The sequence below is a fragment of the Rhamphochromis longiceps genome, linkage group LG3, assembly GCF_057381845.1.
Source record: "Rhamphochromis longiceps isolate RC_006_pf linkage group LG3, R_longiceps_female_GT1.1, whole genome shotgun sequence".
In the NCBI taxonomy this organism is placed as follows: Eukaryota; Metazoa; Chordata; class Actinopteri; order Cichliformes; family Cichlidae; genus Rhamphochromis; species Rhamphochromis longiceps.
The window spans coordinates 32,458,431-32,478,527 of record NC_140559.1 but is presented as its reverse complement, the minus strand read 5'-3'; the positions used below and the strand labels follow the sequence as shown (position 1 = coordinate 32,478,527).

Here is a 20,097-nt window from a genome sequence, read left to right as displayed (position 1 = left end):
AACACCACCTGGGTCTGGGTGCAGTTCCCCCCTCCAGGGGCAAGGGTACCTAGACCCGGTTCGTAGAGTACGCTTGGGGAGTGTGATCATGTGTACAGCGTCTCTTTATGTCTGTCTCCACGTTGGTTGAGTGTGGAGTAAGTGCATATGAGAGCATGAGAGATGTTTGTATATGTGTGTGTCTGTATTTCTGTGTCTATATGTCAGATTGGGTGTCAGGTGCCACCTCTCTGGGGACATCTCAGGCCCTCCAAGGTTTGGAGGCCTATCTCCCCCTACCACCACTTCCCCTGCCAGTGGCAGACTCCCTCAGACATCGGTGCCTTGGTGGTTCTTTGTGTCCGGGGATGGGCGTCCAGGTACACACCGGCTCACTCCTTGGCGGCCGCTTATCGGGGCCTGGAGCCTGGGGCTCGCTCGGGCCACTTCGGAGGTGGGGTGCCCCCGGCTTCTCGGCCTGGGGCTCGGTCACTCAGGCACGGCTGGCTGCCGGCAGAGCTCACGGGCGCGTCACTGCAACTCCCCCTGGCTTGTGCTCCGCGGCTGCTGAGTGAGCCCTCATCTGGGACTCTCCTCAGCTCTTACTGGGACAGTGGCGCGGCTGCCCCTCTGTTGGTCTTCCTTGGTCTCTTGTGTTCTGGGGGCCTCTGGATGTCTGGAGTTTTGATCTCCTCCATACCTGCTTCATGCCCTGGAGGATGGGGCTGTGGCTCCCCACACCCTCTAGCAGATCATTACATGAAGGAACCTTTTAAAAAAACAAACAAACAAGTGCGTCCATGCTCACAGGTGTACACACGGGTGATCACACCCACAAACTACACCCTTTTTGGCTCCTACCTCAAAGCACACTGTGTTCTGTTGATCTTATATCTTATGTGCTGCACAATAATGTTTAATATTTAGTATTTACTGTCGTATTCCCATATATCATTGTGATGTTGTTTATTCTATTACTCTTGTTCTCTTCTGCTTGTTTTCTTTTTTCTTTCTCAGCAGGTGATCCAGGTGATCGATAGATGCATTTTTTTTCTGCTCATTCTGTTGGTTTTTGTCTTTTGCCCTTCTCCCCCGTCCCTCTTCTCAGCTGTTTCTCTTTCCCTCTTTCTTTCTCCCCTTCTTTCCCCCAGTCAAGTCTGTCCCGTATTCAGTGAGTGAAAATAAAATAAACAATAAAAGGTGAATCAAATTGACCATTACGGCAAGGCTGGGATGGTCCATTTGGTAAAGTAAATCCGTTGGGCATCTTTCTTTGCCTTTAGACAACAATTCTGACGGCAAAAGAGCCAAACGGGACAGGCAAAAAAAAAACAAAAAAAAAAACATTACTTGGCAACAGGGAAAGTGAGGCAGGTTGCACTGGTGCATTTGTGACAGCATCACTTGCAATGCCTTCACCACATCATACATGTCCATGAACTGACAGGTTTCCTTGCTGAGCTCAAAAACTCTATTGAGAACTTTTATCCCAACTCAGCCAACGGACCTCTGTATGATGAGGAATGTCAGCAAACTCTGAATCTATTTCCCACATAAAAGACTGAAATTGACGGTGATTTAAACCTTTAGCTCAGATAAAATTTACGGTCTGTGTTACGGTGATCATTACATGCTCCATTTTTAGGACTTTACCACCTTGCGTTTCCTGGTGTGTGATGCAGTGATATGCTGTTAACTCACCGGTACATTTCTCCTCCTGCATCTTTACTCGCATCCTGCTGACTAGTCCGCTTTTTTCACCGCACAACACCGGCGCTCCATCTGTTGTAAGTCCAACAAGTTTGTCTCACGGCAGTTTCATGTCAGTTACACTTTGACATACGTTTTAAAAAATGTCTTTGCCTGTCGTTGTCCCGTGCATCGATTTAATGTTCATTATTTCCTCTCCACGGATGAAGATGGCCAGCTGTGCAATGTCCATCATGTCTATACTTTCATCCACAGCAAGAGAGTATGCAATAAAGTTTTTGCTTCTTTCACACAACTGTGTTCTTAAATCAGTGGCCATCTCACAAACCCGATCAGCAATCGTATTTCTGCTCAGGCTCACATTTGCCAAAATCTGCGTTTTGTCTGGACACATTATTTATGTGTAATATCTTTACATATGTTGGTAAATAGACTTCGGTGAACAGAGTTTACAAAGGGGTTATATATAGAATTAAAAAATTATCTGTTTTTCAAGTATCTTTATAACTCTGTTACTGTACTTACATTATAACCAATCCGGCTCTTTATCAATACTTAAAATATTTTTACAGAACTATTGTAATATTTGCTGCCATGTCTGCTGTCCTCTTGGCCAACTTACTCTTACAAAAGACATTTTTAATGTCAATGAGATTTTTGTAACCGTATAAATAAAGGTTATATAAAAGTCACTGCCAAAAACTGATTGCGGCTTCTACCTTGTTACACAAATGTTGTTTGTGGCTTGATGACTTTATGTCATCCATGAGGGATGCATTTGACATGTTTCACATATTATAGCCCAACAAGTTACTTATAGCAGTTTAAATACCAGCAATCAGTTTTTGACAAATACCAGAAATCACTTTTTGGCACAACACCAGCTGATTTGGCTTTCTCCTCTGCTACAATAAAACTTGCTTTCACAACAGCTTCACTTTGTGATTTTGCTCTGGTGACGAAAGTCTGCTGAAATGTCAGATTCTTCTTTAGCTCTTCTACTTTCTGTAGTTTCTGCTCAGCATTTAGGTTTTTCAGCTTATCCTGACGTTTTGTCTAGTCTTAAATTAAATTCCTTAATTACAGCCACGTTAGCTCCACTAATAAGACACACAGGTTTACCAGCATGTCTGTAAACATATATTCAGTCACCCACCGGCGCTGAAAGGCTCTGCTTTCAGAATCAACTTTTCTCTCCACCATTGTCAGCGGCTAGCTTCGCAATAACAGAAGTTTGACTTGATTGATGCGGGAATGTTCCCAGTTAGCCTAACGTTCAGCAAGGAGGCTGCAGCGCTCCATTATGGGATCTGTAGTTTAGCCTAGCGTTCAGCAAGGAGGCTGCAGCGCTGCATTATGGGATCTGTAGTTTAGCCTAGCGTTCAGCAAGGAGGCTGCAGCGCTGCATTATGGGATCTGTAGTTTGTATATTATTAGTGTCTATCGCCGGGCCATGCATAACCATAATAGTACATCTATATATAATGATCTCGCGGGCCGGATATAAATGTACGTCGGGCCGGATGTGGCCCGCGGGCCTTGACTTTGACACATGTGCTGTAAACGGACCAAACTTCAGTCCAGAGAACAACTGAGATAATCCATCCATATGAGATTAATCATTAGTATACTGCTGCATATATTGGGCTGTAGTTACATGGTAAAGTTTTAAAAAGTGCTTTTAGGGGCTTTTTCAGATTAAATAGAACACGATAAACAGCATTAAAAAAATGTTAAAAACACAACAAGCCTGATAAACAGAGACTAGTTTGAACCCGGAAACAGGGTTCATCAGTTCATCATTTAAAGATTGGCTTTCCCACATGATCTGAATGTTTTAGTGCAGTACAGTTGTTATTATATAAGAAATTTTAATTTTCTCGTGTAAACTGTATATGGTGTTAATTAGGCCTATACTACTGTACTTTAATGTCGGTCTTAAGGGTGGTACTTCAAGAGCCATATATTTTATGATGAGTACTACATCATAAAGTACCTCTGTGGCTCTTTAAGTACCTCTGTGCCTTGGCTAAAGCTGTTGTGTGTTTTGCCCTTTTTCCTGGCATAAAAAAAGAAAATTGTTTGGAAAAGTGATAAAATAACAGTGAAAGATCATTTTAAAATAAAATAGTTTTAAAAATACAATTAATTCAAAAACTAAAATGTTTTATTGTATTTGACTCAAGCAGCAATTAAAACATTTCTATGTTTTGAAACTAATCTCATAGCAGGAGGGACCATGCGCTTACCTGCTGCTCTCTGGCAGGTAGCTCCATGCCCTCCTGGGTTTTAATTGCACCTTAGAACACACATGCATCAACACTACAATGAGCGGGTGGAGGGAGGTTTGGAGTCTTCTCTCACCCCCGTTCTCTGCGGCCTGCTGGAGCGGGGGGGCTAGGAGGAGTTGGCCGTCCAGCTGCGGTCTGGAGTGTGGGGCCTCCCTGCTGCTGCGGAGTCGGGGCGGTCTGCCTCTCCCCACCGCTGGGAAAAGGGTAACACCACCTCGGTCTGGGTGCAGTTCCCCCCTCCAGGGGCAAGGGTACCTAGACCCGGTTCGTAGAGTACGCTTGGGGAGTGTGATCGTGTGTACAGCGTCTCTTTATGTCTGTCTCCACGTTGGTTGAGTGTGGAGTAAGTGCATATGAGAGCATGAGGGTGGGGATGGATGTTTGTGTCTGTGTGTGCCTGTATGTCTGTGTCTATATGTCAGGTTGGGTATCAGACGCCACCTCTCTGGGGACATCTCAGGCCCTCCAAGGTTTGGAGGCCTATCTCCACCCACCACTTCCCCTGCCAGTGGCGGACTCCCTCAGGTGTCGGTGTGTTGGTGGTTCTTTGTGTCTGGGGGTGGGCGTCCGGGTACACACCGGCTCACTCCTTGGCGGCCGCTTATCGGGGCCTGGAGCCTGGGGCTCGCTCGGGCCACTTCAGAGGTGGGGTGCCCCCGGCCTCTCGGCCTGGGGCTCGGTCACTCAGGCACAGCTGGCTGCCGGCGGAGCTCACGGGCGCGTCACTGCAACTCCCCCTGGCTTCTGCTCCGTGGCTGCTGAGTGAGCCGTCATCTGGGACTCTCCTCAGCTCTTACTGGGACAGTGGCGCGGCTGCCCCTCTGTTGGTCTTCCTTGGTCTCTTGTGTTCTGGGGGCCTCTGGATGTCTGGAGTTTTGATCTCCTCCATACCTGCTTCATACCCTGGAGGACGGGGCTGTGGCTCCCCACACTCCCTAGCAGATCGTTACATGGAGAAACCTTTGGAATGCAAGCATGCTGATCCACACAGGTATGCACACAGGTGTACACATGGGTATTCACAGACGCGGACTACAGCTTTCTTGGCTGCTGCCTCAAAGCACATTGTACGCTGTCTATCTTGCGTGCTGCACAATATCGTTTATTATTTAGTATCTACTGATATCTACTGCTAGCTAGTTTATTGTGATGGTGCCGTTTTTTTTATTATGTTGCTCTTTGTTGTTTGCTTTCTCTTCTGTTTTTTTTCTCCATACAGGTGACCCAGGTGTTTTGTTTTTTTTGTTTGTTTTTCTTTCTTTCTTCTCCCCCTTCTCACCGTCTCTTCTCCCCTTTGGTTTTCTTTCTCTCCCTCTCTTTCTTTCATTCTCTCTCCCTGTCCTATCCCCCAGTCATGTCTGTCCCGTTTGTAGCAACTGAAAATAAAATAAATTCATAATTATAATAAAGGTCAATCAAATGGACCAATATGGCAAGACCATGATGATCCACTTGGTAAAATAAATCCGCTTGGCATCTTTCTTGGCCTTAAGACAACAATTCTGATGGCTAAAGATCCAAACGGGACACAAAAAAAAAAAAGAAAAAAAAAAAGAAACTAATCTCATTTACTGACAGTTGGTTGAGACATTTGCTTTCACTGTTCATTATCAGTTATCAGGTACCATCTCAAACTCATGAGCATGAAACATTTCCTCATACCAGAACAGTTTACTACACATTGTACAGGATGCAGGAAACAGCAAGTAGATAAAAGGAGGAGAGTCAGAGAGAGGCTGTATTTGACGTACAAGTGTCTTTGTGAAGACAGACTAACAGATTGACCATGTCGCTCTCTGCAGTGCTGTTGCTGCTGCTGCATCTGACGGTCTGCAACTCGCAGAATATTGATTTCTTGCTTAGCAATTTAAATGGCTTTGTTGGTGCAATCAACTTCTATACAAAAGAGAAGTTTGTAAATAATTCTTCCTCGGTATGTACAGGTTTTTTTCTAAAATGTGTTTATATTTTGAAATGTAGGTTTTCTTTACTAAATTCCTATTCACTGTGACTCCACAGCTGACCATTCGCCTAATGGGGAACAATCTCAACTGCATTCCCGATTTCTCATTTGATTGCCAAAATAGCAACTGTGGGTATGTGAGCACTTTGGTACGCACGGTCGACCAAGAAGGCAGCGGAGAGTGGTGTCAGAATGAACTTAGGTCTGTTCAGCCATCTCCCATTAATGTGGTTGGTTCATTTGGGTGAGTGTACCTCGAAAATATATAAAACGAACTTATTATTCATATTGTTATCATTCTTACACACACACACACACACACACACACACACACACACACACACACACACACACACACACACACACATATATATTAGTCCATGTAGTGTTTTGCTATATACAGTGTAACACGCTGAAAACTGACTCTCACACTATTTTCTATTGAAGGGTCACTGGTGTTAATTGGGTGAGTGGCATCAAAAATACCATTGGATCATGGACAACTGCAGTAACATTCGACCTGAGGAACCGCTCTGACATCAACAAAGAAAACTCCTCACCCCAGTCTACCGTGATCCCATTTGTGAGGTGAGCCAACTCACTGTTTGTGTCTCTGCTAAAAAAGCAACAGCAGTAGCAGGACAAGAGTGACTGTGGCATTACTGCAAACTTCAAATCTGATATTGTTTCCACGTAGAAGACAAAACTGTTCACAGTATAAGGGCAAAGTCAAAAAATATAGACAAAAATATAGACTATAACTTGCTGCATGGTCAACTTTAACCGCTATTGCAACCACTGCCTCCGTAATAAAGTGGCAATAAACTAATTAAATGAACAAAAATAATTTACCAAAAATAGTTTCCACACTAAAACGTTTGCACTTAAAGGTTTTAATTGTAATCCTATAACTCTTTCCTTAAAGAGCTTCTCTTACAGTACCCCCAGGCTCCAAATGAGAGAAAAACAGAAAATGAGTATGAGTATGAAGATGTCATGGTCCTGGATAATTTTGACCCAGTGTTCTTAGTTTTTCTGTGGTTTTGTATTTTGTTCCTTATGTTCATTGGATTTTTGGTTTGGTATTTGGATTCCCCCTGTGTCCATGCTTTTATTGTGGTGTTTGTTCTGGTACCGTGTTCCCGTCCTTTGTGTTCTGTGTTCTCCTCATCCCTCGTGTATTCATCCCTGTTCTCTGCCTCTCCCTCTGTGCTCATCTCTGTGTACTGTGTTGTGTTTAAGATAAGACTTTATTGATCCCACAACGGGGAAATTTTTGCGTCACCTCAACTCAGGTACAGATATATGAAGGAAATACAAAAATACAATTAAGTACAATCAATGAAAAAAAGTAAGATAATAACTATATACACAGTATGTGATTATGGATATGGTTGGAAATATGGAAGACAAACTATATAGCTTGGAAGGTCATGGAAGGTCCATTATGCATGAAGTGGTGACTGTGGATGTTCACAGTGTCCAGTGACTTATGACATCGTGATTGAGGAGTTATAGAGTCTAACTGCTGTTGGGATGAATGATCTGCTGAAACAAAGTCGCAGGCTAACATTAATATTTATTGAAATATATTTATTCCTCCAGATATAAGAATGAATCTTTTCTTATGGACTCAAACACGTTTTGGTGAAAAACTGAATATGGAACAAGCAAAGCTTAATAATAAACAATATATATATGCTGTATAATACCAGTAGGCCAGCTCTAATAGTAATTTGGTATGGCTTCGCGGGCCAAATGTAATTAGGCTGCGGGCCAAATTTGGCCCGCGGGCCAGAGTTTGACACCTATGCTCTAAAGGCTCACGATCTGTAAATGTTGAATCCGAACCTGAACGTCTTATGAACTGTTGTACTGCCCAGAGGGTCAACTCAGAGACAGTTTCTCCTACGTTTGGACTCATATTTGAGAAAGATTATCCTTCGCTAGTGTTTCCTAGGTCTGAAAACTTGAAGTCATCATTTCCTGAGTCAGAGACACCTGTTTCTGTGCCCTTTACCTGTGTGTCTGCTGATGATGATTGTTTGCAGTTACGCTCACCACTGGGGCTTTAAAACCTGCCTCCTTAGATGTTAAAGCAGTAAAATCCAAGACTGTAAATGTTCCTGTGATAGCTCGACCCCAGTTCGTTACTTCTGAGCCATCATGGGGAAAGTCCATTCTGACGTATTTACTGATTCAAATTTTCTTGAGTCAGGGGGCACTACACCCACCACTGTTTTCACTAGGTTTGCTGCTTCCAGCGATCCGGAGGTAAAAGACTTTGTTTCATCTGCCTCTCCGGTGCACAGAACTATGTTTACATCGGCTATTAACCCCTCCTCTGACAGTATAAGCATGGTTAGCTCCGAAGAAAGTAGCTCTAAGACTATTGGTGCATCAGCTGATCACATTTCTCTAGAGTCTGTAAACACTGAAGGTGGTGCTTTAGTGCCTGTAAGCTACAGCTTTAGCACACTTAACACTACGAAGTCAGAGCGCTGTTCCTCTGTTTTCGGCCTCTGCCTACCCACAGCAGGTCTCGCCTGTTTTGCCACCCACCGGGTCGGCCGCCAGAACTATGTTTGCTGCCATTAGGGTGGGGGAGCTCGGCGAGCTGGGGGAGCTCGGCGAGCTGGAGGAGCGCGCATCACCAACTGCAGGGCTCAGCGAGCAGGACGTGCCGTGGGGGAATGAGGACCCAAAACACATGGTTCTGCGATGCAAACGGCACACTTTATTTACAGTGAAGGCTGTAAACACAATAACTCCCCATTGCTCCCTTGAATCCCGTGTGTGTGTGCTCCCCTCCCTGTGCATGCTGCTGTTCTGGTCCACTCTTCCACCTGGGGGGGAAACCACAAAAACAGCCATCAACACCAACCCTGGCGGGCATACATGAACTACACCGTCATACGCTGACACACACTAACTTGGGTAGACAACTCAATGATCCCGCGCCGGTGGGAGCTCCAACACTCTCCTAAGTAGCTCCCCCGACGAGCCCTGATCACCAACAGGTGTGTGGCAGGAACTTCAGGTGTGGCCAGTCTTCCTGCAGGGCCACCGCGGACGTGCTGCTGGTCCCTCTGGCTCTCCAAGCTGCGGCGCAGGCACGTCCTGCTCGCTGAGCCCCGCAGTTGGTGATGTGCGCTCCTCCCGCTCGCCGAGCTCTCCCGCCCTAATGGCAGCAAACATAGTTCTGGCGGCCGACCCGGTGGGTGGCAAAACAGGCGAGACCTGCTGTGGGTAGGCAGAGGCCGAAAACAGTTCAGGAGACCTACCTCTAGTCCATCAACGGGAACACTGGATCTCCGGCGGACGGCCATGGGTCCGGCAGCAGCAACGAAGCGGTTCGGGGGCCTGCCACTAATCCAGTGGCGGCGGTGCTGCATCTCTGGGGGCCTACCAAGCGTCCAATGGTTACAGCGCTGGAGCTCTGGCGGCCTGCCACACGTCCAGTGGTGGCGGCAATGCAGCTCCGGCGGGCGGCTATGGGTCTGGCAGCTGCGGCGAAACGGTCCCGGTGGCGGCGGCATTGCGGCTATGGGTCCGGCAGCCGTGGCAAAATGGGTCCGGCGGGTGGCCATGGGTCCGGTGGCGGCGGCGTGGCAGCTGCAGCGGGCTTCCACGGGTCCGGTGGCGGCGGCGTGGCAGCTGTGGCGGACGACAATGTAGCACAACACACAATCTACGATGTGCTGGCCGTGCTGCTGGTCGCGGACGTGCTGCTGGTCCCTCTGGCTCTCCAAGCTGCTCTCCCGCTCGCTGAGCACCCGCTCCGGCTCGCTGAGCCCCTCCTGCCACGGCGCAACAACAGATGGTTGATCCGGAGGCGAAGATGGTGGTACAACGGCTGCAGGTGGTGGAGATGATGGTAGAGTAGTGGGTGTGGAAGGTGGAACAGATGACAGCTGAGTGACTAGCTAGGCAGCAGACTGAGTTGAGGGTGATATGGCTATCATGAAGGGTGGAGAGGATGAAAATGTTACAGCTGGCTCAACAAATACCAGGGGTCCAGAGGCAGCTGAGGCCTCCAGTTCGGCCTCTGGGGAAGCCCTGGGGAGAACCTCCGTCTCCATGTGGCCAGACTGGGCCAAAACGTCATCTGGGTCTGCATGCTCTGAGCTCCCTAGCTCCAGGCTCACAGTCTCAAAGTGAACATTTTCTGAGTTTTTGGAGGTAAAGCAAACAGTTTCTGACCCCACCGACTCTGAGCTAACGACTTCAGGGCTGTCTATGCAAAATTCTTCCCCAGAATTAGCACTCAGACCACATTCGTCTGTCAGTGGTCCAAAGACCTTCTACAGTTTCTCCATTGTTAATTGCCGTAGCGGCTATAGTCTCTATTTCCATGTTCACAGGGAGGGAATTTACAACACCGGCAGAGTCCATTTTACTCACTGTGGCGTCCAGAGCAGCTAGTCCTGAGTCTTCAACAAGCACAGGAGTGAGTGTAGACGTGGCTGAACGCTGCTTGCGAGGACGCCTTCTCCTCCGTGAAGGTGGGGTCGTGTGCATGGAAATCGTCCTCTGCTGTTCATCTGTGTTTTGATTTTCGATGACAGGATTTATTGAAACAATTGAGTCTGGTATACTCACTGCGGTAATGAGTGCTGTCAGACCGTCGCCAGCTGACCGGGCTGAAACCGCAGGAGTGGGTTGAGGTGTAATGGGGTGATGATGGCGAAGGCGACCTCCCTTCTGTAATGGAGAAGGGATGTCAAACAATTGTGCCGCAAGCATCGACGGGAAAGCCCTCTGCCAATTCGTGAAAAACCAAGCCTCTAGGAGAGCAGCCGAACTTTCCTTGCTTAGACCACCCAAGCCAAATAATTCAAAACTTGAGCTCTCCCTTAAACTAGTGACCAATTGCTTAAGTTTCTTAATGTCCAAAAAGTTCGCAGTGAAGGTAGTCAATGAGAGATAATTGTCAAAGAACACTACCTGTATATGTCTCTTGGGTGGGTCTACAGCCTGTATTACGCTCCGGCAGTAATCCCATAGCTGCGTGAGCGATCCCTCCTCCGTGGCAACTCCTGAGTTTGCTGGGTCCATGGTTGTTGGCGGGATCATTCTGTCACGGTCTGGCTGGCAGACCGTGGGAATATGGGGGAACGAGGACCCAAAACGCATGGTTCTGCGATGCAAACAGCGCACTTTATTTACAGTGAAGGCTGTAAACACAATAACTCCCCGTTGCTCCCTTAAATCCCGTGTGTGTGTGCTCCCCTCCGACGTCTGTGCTCGTGGTCCCCGCTGTTGTGTGCTCGCACACCCTGTGCGTGCTGCTGTTCTGGTCCACTCTTCCACCTGGAGCTCCAACACTCTCCTAAGTAGCTCCCCCGACGAGCCCTGATCACCAACAGGTGTGTGGCAGGAACTTCAGGTGTGGCCAGTCCTCCTGCCGGGCCACACCCATCAGGCCTGCATGTGGCTGTTCTCCATCCTCCAGCCACACATGTACAAACCCACACCCTGCCTATACATATAACGAGTGGAACACAGACTAACACAGCATTGTGCAGAAAGACACACACATCACAAAATAATAATGATAATAATAATAATAATAACAACAACTGTCAAAACTGCTCACGGACCCCCAGTCCTCCAGAGCCGGGTCCGTGACAGTTCCTCCATGTTTGCTGTAATATTTAAGTAGTTTAGTGATGCTTTAAATTAAATCTCACTTAATGTATAAACTATACAATTTAAAGTTTTATTTTGAGACAGTGAACTGAATATTGCTATGTTTAAAATTACCTTGTGTGGTTTTTAACCAAAAATATTTCAGTTCCAGTGATCAGGCTGTGGCTGTATTTTGCAGATTTTAAGAGTGAATGCATGGAGCTGCACATTAACTTCACACTAAAGTGAATCCTGGAAAATGAAGATTGTATTTGTAATTCTTTCTCAGAGTTCCTTCAAACTGTCGGAGAGATTTCAGCCTGTTGATGTTTGACCCTGATGGGGATCAGGTTAAATGCAGATATGGAAACTCCTCACTCTCGGAGTGTAACGGCTGTGAGCCACCATCTGTCCTCAGCCTCTCATCAGTGAGCATGACTGTTAATCTAATGTTTAATGAGACAGAAGGATAGTTGTAATAATAAACATTTGCTCATTTGATCTCTTTTCCTTTTTTATTCCTCATGCAGTCCACTTGTAATCTGTCGTTCGCCCCCACTGCTGACAGTAATGTGGGCAACTATGGAGTACAGCTGCTGATGGAGGACTTTCCCATGAAGAACATCACCATGACTGGAGTCAATGGCACAAAAACAACACAAACACCTAACGATGCTCTCAGCAAAATACCGATCCAGTTTGTTCTGATAGGTACAAGTCCATATTTTAATAGATGGAGTTGAACCTGTAAAGATCTGATCTAAACTTAGAAATACTGTTCTAACTTCGAACTATGAATTCCACCCCGAAAGAAACTCATTGGTTTTCTGTCATCTTTCAGTGGATCCTCCTGTCTTATCCTGCACAGAGGGAGACTTTTTGCCCAAATTCTTGCCTCCAACCCCAAACAACAGAGCTCGGCTCTACACGCCTGTTAATAAGACTCTGGAAATCAACATCAGTGCAGAGGCACAAAACTCCACGTAAGTCAAAGAAAAACACATTTGACATTCTTGACATTGTAAAGTAAGGTTAACTATGTCCCACAGAACTGTTTTCAGGTTAGACAAGAAATACATTCACACATCAGTCGATTCCTGTCATGTTTCTGTTCATTGATCAAATCAAGATTTTATCCGTTGCGTTCTGTTTAATCTGTGCATCAGTCCTGCACTGGCACACAAAACAGGTTTAACAAGACACGTAAGAGCGTAACACAGTCAGATGTATACAAGGCTGTATGAGATATAAAGAGTAGGTTCAACACATATTTAACCCAAAGAGAAGTCAAATCTGTTTTAAGGCTATTTTGCTTTGATGCAACATGAGTAAATAAAAACTCGTGAAATTATGTTTAAGTAAAATTTGGCTTATTAACTCAAACCCTTAAAACCAAACAGAAGTGAGTCAGGTGAAGTCTCCATTCAAAGTGATGCTCATTCACAGACAAACACTTTGCTTTGTATGTTGTTGAAGAAGCTATGAGAATTAAGTTGATTCATTTTTTGTTTCTCTCTTCGTTGAAGGATCTCTGAGCTACTGTTCAGCGGACCATATGATGCAATTCAGAATAAAACTGGACCAGGAAATTTCACCCTGAGATGGACGCCGTCTAAATCACAAGACAATGACACCCTCCCCTTCTGCTTTGTTGTCCAGGCACTTTCCAAGTCAGTACCTTTTTACAAATTCATCCCTTAGAGCATGAGTGTTTGGCAGAAAGCACTTAAGCATAGACAAAAGAGCTTGTTTGAATGGGTGAATGAGGCGTGCTGCATAAAGCAGAAAAGCACTAAAGAAGAATCAGTCCATTTGCAATTTTGCAGCCATAAACTATATTGGTGAATGTTTAAATCTGACTTTATTAGAAAATTATTTAGACCCCAGGCCCAGAAGGAGTCATGGCAAGAAAATTAAATCCCCCCAAAGAGCCAAAACCCCTTCCTCTGCTTCCAATGACCAACCAAAAAGTTATTGGTTTGTCATCTAGAACTGTTAATCAAACACACCCATATTACTTGTACATATACTTTGTGTCATTAACAGAAAAGACGATCTTAAAATATAATATAATCTCATGGAAATAATGGAATCACTGTTCTGATTTATTTCCGTAGTGAAACCAAGTATCACTCAGACCTTCGATGTGTCAGCGTGACTGTTGGAAATGGTGTCCCAGCCAGTGCTTCAGCTTGTAAGTAACAATGACAGGAAGCAAATGTTAACAAATAAATAAAGTTGCTAAACCTGTGTATTTGTAAATAATTTTTGACATTGTTGCAAAATTCATTAATTAGAAATCAAAAGCTAAAAATGAACAACTAACCGCAATGAATTTCTCTTCATATTTATCTCCTTTCTTGGAGGCAGAAATGATGCTCAGACCTTATTTTATATTTAATTGCCATAAATCCAGAGGTGACATAAATATAGCTCTTAAAATTTGTGACAGCATTTGTCAGCCAATCAGGTCGACTAATAATGGATTGGATTTATATAGCGCTTTTCAAGGCACCCAAAGCGCTTTACAACACCACTATTCATTCACTCTCACACACTGGTGGAGGCAGCTACAGTTGTAGCCACAGACTGGGGCAGACTGACAGAAGCGAGGCTGCCATATCGCGCCATCGGCCCCTCTGGCCAACACCAGTAGGCAAGTAGGGTAAAGTGTCTTGCCCAGGGACACAACGACCAGGACAGAGAGCCCAGGGATCAAACGGGCGACCTTCCGGTTACAGATGCGATTCCCAACCCCCTGAGCCACAGTCGCCCGTTAATCTTTATGTGTTTTTAAATGAAAAGTCTATTTGGTTGGTCAGAAGTTCTTTAATCATTTTCTACTTGTTTTAGTTGTCCTGGTCGTGGGATCTTTCCTTTCAACTCTTATTCTTGCCTTCCCTTCCATGTAAGTATGTGTCTGCATATTTAGATCTTTTTTTGCCGAAATGTGACATTTTGTGTATTTTTTAAACATGTTAGGCCCATAAAATTATTATTGCTATTATTAACTTTTAAAATGAAACTAAATCAACCCCTTTGATCATCATTCTGATGTTGAGTTTTTGTCTCTTATCTCAGATGAAACTGGATAAAATCAGAGGTAAGTTCTTCTATAATCAGATTTTCTACCATAGCATCAATAACTGCTCTTTACCACTAAGTACTAATAGTACAACTGGTATTGCTAAAAGTAGCAGTGTTGATGTCCAGTGATTGAGCTACAGAAAACTATGAGCACACACAAAATGGTTATGGCAACCTCTGTAGGAGCATACAAATAATTCACAAAATATGCTAACACCACACAAAGCACAACTTATTCTATGAAATGGTCCAGAAATGAGTCACATCATACAATCACTAAATATCTAACATATCAATCTGAGGATTATCTCAAATGTAAAAAAAAAAAATTTCTACGAACGCGCTGTTTCAAATTTCCTTCTAGATTGAAGATGTACCTGACTCTGGATTGATGCAACGGTAGCGCCCTCTACTGTTACAACATGAATGTCATCTGACTCTGCACAAATAACTTTTTTCAAGTTTCTTTAAGTTTTGTTCCAACCAATGTAATCAAATTAAATAAGTACAGTAAAAAATATAATGTTAAGTGCAAGGTTATATATCTGAATTTATTTGATTCTGTCATTCTTTTCATTTATCAGTACTTTTAATCGGTGCTTTGGAACTGTTTTTTATTTTTATTTCATTATGGTTTTATTGATTTTACAATCTTTTTTGTTTATATTTGGAGTACTACTGTATTCAACATAAATAAACATAGTACTCGTCACCCAGTAAATCATTGTCCTAGTAAAGTGGGAATTATTGTTAATATAATTACTGGTTTCGTAACCTTGCTTTTCGAGGAATGGAACAATTACAAATCTTGAAATGTTGTAAAACTAATAATAGTGTGAAGAGCTGACCTAATAACACTATCACACTGATATTTATCTGGAAACAAAATCCATCATAATATTTTTAAGCTGTTAATGAAGTATAACATAACATCCAAAATGGACTCATGGTATTTATTTATTTTCAGAGTGCTGTGCAAGTATGACTGATCTTTGAAGTGTCACTGTTGCAAACACTGATTGGAGTCTTTACTAATTTGTCCTCATTTGTTTCAGGCGATTTACTGAATTGATGTAAATTTTATTTCTGATAGTTTAGCTTGATTTATTTTACCAAGTTATTAATCAGATCATCTGTAACAACGCCTCCTATTAGTCCACAAACTGCTACACTTGAACCAACACCTACTAGTCAACCAAACACTACTCCTACAAGTCTTCCAAAAATGACATTCCCTGGAAATACTCTAACTTGGTGAATTAACAGTGAATTAGTCATGTGAAATAGTTAAAAATGTTAAACAAAAATTAATACATGTAAAACATGGCAGCAATCCAGGCTGACACACGTAGAAGTTAGCTTGTTAGCTCCCTTCTCTTACTTACTTGCAGCAAGGGCAGCCACAGAGTGCTCGCACGGGAGTGAGAGTTCAGGGACTCGCGCTTTGCCACTGCCCTGGTCTTTATTTATACATCCGTAGGTGTGTTTATTCCTTACACTGGAATGTGGATGTGTATATGCGCGCGTGTGTGTGTGTGTGTGTGTGTGTGTGGGGGGGGGGGGGGGGGGGGGTCAGAGTGTGACCCCATAAAGACTTCCCTAAACCTGCTGGTCTGGAAGTCCACAGGTTAATCTAAACAAAAGGCACTTAGACTAGAACTGACATAGCTACGTTTATCCTACCACAAAACAATAAGAGAAGGTACGACCTCTCCCATGCTCCCAGGATGTGGGTGTGAATGCCAGAGCACTCTGGAATGCACACAAAGTCTTGTAGTGAACAACAGGCTAAGACATCAAAAGGTCAACATGCAGTATTCTACCATATGCAAACTTATATTATTAAGTGTGCCTATGCCAAGAGGCACACTTATTACTATTCCTCGGATCCACAGTTTTGACACAAGCTTCATATATGTTATATCATTTTGTGCGGCTGGATCAGGAATGGTGTGCTATGACTTTTGGTGTTTATTACTTCTATAGTTTTTTAAATATGAATATTTTAATGCAAGTTTTTGCCCATTGAAATGAATGGGAAGGAAAGTGAAACTTAATTTGTGGTGTGTTGGCTCACTCTAGTGGTATGCCAGCAGTAGTACGCCCTTATTTGGATTTTTTTTTTGTAGCCGTATGAATGGCAAACTACACTCATTGGCAGCGGCATAGGCACACTTAAAATGTCTTCTGAAATTTTCGCTTTCTAGTTAAAAGATTATACTGACTACTCAGTACAATTTTCTATTGACAGCCGGAAAAGGTAAGTGACAGAATGCTGTAAGTCAGCGGTCCCCAACCTTTTTTGCGCCACGGATCGGTTTATGTCTGACAATATTTTCACGGACCGGCCTTTAAGGTGTCGCGGATAAATACAACAAAATAAAACTAGTACCGGTACCGAAAAAAGAAGATTTATTCATAACACACGTAAAATGACACAGGAAAAACGAGTTAACGATCAAAACGATAACAAAATAACGCTGAAAACCGATAAAAACCCTGAAAACCATACATTTCACACCTGAGCCTCAACTCTCGCGGCCCGGTACCAAACGACTCACGGACCGGTACCGGTCCGAGGCCCGGGGGTTGGGGACCGCTGCTGTAGGTGATGTCAGATGCCAGACTCTTGGCAGAAAGAAAGCAAATGGTAGCTTAGAATTTAACAAATGTTTTTTAAGCTTCAGTTATATTAACATTACATCTTGGAGAGAATCTAAACAAGAGGATATAGTGATGAAGAAAGCCCAGAACACAGCCTCCATGGCCAAAATTAGGATGCTATCATTGAAAAGATGTCGCCAGGCAGACTCCCCCGGCACAACATCGTCTGACTTTGCTAATGTCCTGGAGTTAATCGATGTGCAAATGCCAGCTTTGATGCAAGGCTGTCCCCGTGGAGGTTTTACACCATTTAAATCCGTGAGAGAATCCATGGAGTTCAACCAGCAGCAGGTGGAAATGCTGCTGAAAAAGCCACGCTATGGGAGCCAGTTAAGTCTCTTACCGAGAATGGGACCCAGTTGAACTTAGAAAATAAAAAAAATTAAAGACTGTTAATACACTGCATGCCAGTAGTACGATAGACAATCTTGTGTTTTCTGGTATCCCAGAATCTGCTGGAGAGGACACAGAAGCAACAGTGAAAAGCTTAATTAAAACCCACCTGAAGCTTCCGAGGACACCATAAGGAACAGTCACGAAAGAGTCCTTCTTATCGGAGCTAAGAGATCGGGGGCTGGGAGACCACATCCAATTGTGGCCAAATTTGGCCATTTCAAGTAGAAGGAGCAGGTGAAGTGTCGTAGCAGGTATCTGAAAGGAACGGACTTCAACATGAACAACCAATTTCCGAAAGAGATCCTGGAACTACACAAGGCCCTATTCCCAATCAGACGCGACTTCACCCAGAAGATGCCGTGCATTTAGGAAGTCATTAAGTAGTGTTGAGAATAATACACTCAACAAAAATATAAACGCAACACCTTTGTTACTGCTCCCATTCCCCATGGGATGGATGTAGAGACCTAAAATTCATTCCAGATACACAATATAACCATCCCTCCCAAACAGTGGTCACAAATCAGTTCAAATGTGTGGTAGTGGGCACATCTGCTATATTGAGATAATCCATCCCACCTCACAGGTTTGCCACATCAGGATGCTGATCTGACATCATGAGTAGTGCACAGGTGTACCTCAGACTGCCCACAACAAAAGGCCACCCTGGAATGTGCAGTTTTTTGCGCTATTGGGGGTCTGGGGACCCAGAACCGGTCAGTATCTGGTGTGACCACCATTTGCCTCATGCAGTGCAACACATCGTCGCATGGAGTCTATCAGATTGTCAATTGTGGCCTGTGGAATGTTGGTCCACTCCACTTCAATGGCTGTGCGAGGTTGTTGGATATTCGTGGGAACTGGTACACGCTGTCGTATACGCCGGTCAAGCACATCCCGAACATGCTCAATGGGTGACATGTCCGGTGAGTATGCTGGCCATGCAAGAACTGGGACATTCTCAGCTGCCATCTGCCCTGAACAATGTGAACCATGATTCATCCGTGAAGCGCACACCTCTCCAACGTGCCAGACGCCATCGAATGTGAGCATTTGCCCACACAAGTCTGTTACGGTGACGAGCTGGAGTCAGGTCAAGACCCCGATGAGGACGACGGGCATGCAGTTGAGCATCCCTGAGACGGTTTCTGACAGTTTGTGCAGAAATTGTTTGGTTGTGCAAACCAATTGTTCCAGCAGCTGTCTGGGTGGCTGGTCTCAGACGATCTTGGAGGTGAACCTGCTGGATGTGGAGGTCCTGGGCTGGTGTGGTTACACAAGGTCTGCGGTTGTGAGGCCGGTTGGATGTGCTGCCATATTCTCTGAAACGCCTGTGGAGACGGCTTATGGTTGAGAAATGAACATTCAATGCACGGGCGACAGATCTGGTTGACATTCCTGCTGTCAGCATGCCAATTGCACGCTCCCTCATTGCTTGTGGCATCTGTGGCATTTTGCTGTGAGACAAAACTGCACATTCCAGGGTGGCCTTTTGTTGTGGGCAGTCTGAGGTACACCTGTGCACTACTCATGATGTCAGATCAGCATCCTGATGTGGCAAACCTGTGAGGTGGGATGGATTATCTCAATATAGCAGATGTGCCCACTACCACACATTTGGACTGATTTGTGACCACTGTTTGGGAGGGATGGTTATATTGTGTATCTGGAATGAATTTTAGGTCTCTACGTCCATCCCATGGGGAATGGGAGCAGTAACAAAGGTGTTGCGTTTATATTTTTGTTGAGTGTAGATTGCTTGGTATACATTGGAGTTAGAGAGACTGTAGTTTGTGATTGTTTGCAACATTATAATATGGCACAGGGGCGATTCTAGGATCAGAGCTTTGGGGGTGCTGAGCACCCAGAGAGCTGCCCAGCCAGGCCAGATAAACTTTACTTGTCACAATGAGACTTCTTCCCTGTCTCTGTTAGTCCCTGCATCCCTAAATGCCTCCAGTTGTCCCAAGTTCTCTCTGACTGTCTCCTTGGTGCATTTAAACCCCTGTTCCTCCCTGTCCTCGTTGTCTGTTGTCTTCGTCTCCGTTATCAGTCATCATAATTTTACCCTCTCTGTGCAAGTCTGCAAATTGCTTTATTAAATCATAAGATTCTTAAATTCATCAAGTCTCTCTGTGCCTGGGTCCTCGTCACAAAACATGACACCACTGTTTTGTAAATTTTAACACAATTTAATAAGGATATGCTTCAGCCAATACCTTTTGATTAGCCTTGTCTCGTGGTTTCTTGCTTTATCTATTTATGATCTTTATTCTGTTTTCACTGAGATATTTGAATGCTAATCAATAAATCAATATTCAATTCTAAAAAAAAAAAATTCTAATCCCCACATTTGTGAAAGAAAAGCAAAACACT

The 20,097-nt window shown here is 44.4% G+C and overlaps 1 protein-coding gene across 1 annotated transcript; it reads left to right on the top strand.

The window, feature by feature from the left end:
* Positions 1-5,760: 5,760 nt before the first annotated feature.
* On the top strand, positions 5,761-14,486 carry LOC146674170 (uncharacterized). The gene is made up of 9 exons (XM_085394532.1): positions 5,761-5,913; positions 6,000-6,187; positions 6,391-6,531; positions 11,864-12,002; positions 12,105-12,285; positions 12,416-12,557; positions 13,101-13,244; positions 13,692-13,768; positions 14,428-14,486. Exons 1-9 carry the CDS (start codon positions 5,767-5,769, stop codon positions 14,484-14,486), a joined length of 1,218 nt encoding a protein of 405 aa, XP_085250658.1. The 5' UTR covers positions 5,761-5,766.
* The last annotated feature ends 5,611 nt before the right edge of the window (positions 14,487-20,097 follow it).

What these genes read in the sequence shown, in the direction of transcription:
- LOC146674170 (XM_085394532.1), top strand. Translation starts at nt 5,767, where the DNA reads ATGTCGCTCTCTGCAGTGCTGTTGCTGCTGCTGCATCTGACGGTCTGC. An exon ending in ACCGTGATCCCATTTGTGAG is followed by an intron (nt 6,532 to 11,863) that starts GTGAGCCAACTC and finishes ATTCTTTCTCAG; the next exon opens with AGTTCCTTCAAACTGTCGGA. An exon ending in GATCCAGTTTGTTCTGATAG is followed by an intron (nt 12,286 to 12,415) that starts GTACAAGTCCAT and finishes GTCATCTTTCAG; the next exon opens with TGGATCCTCCTGTCTTATCC.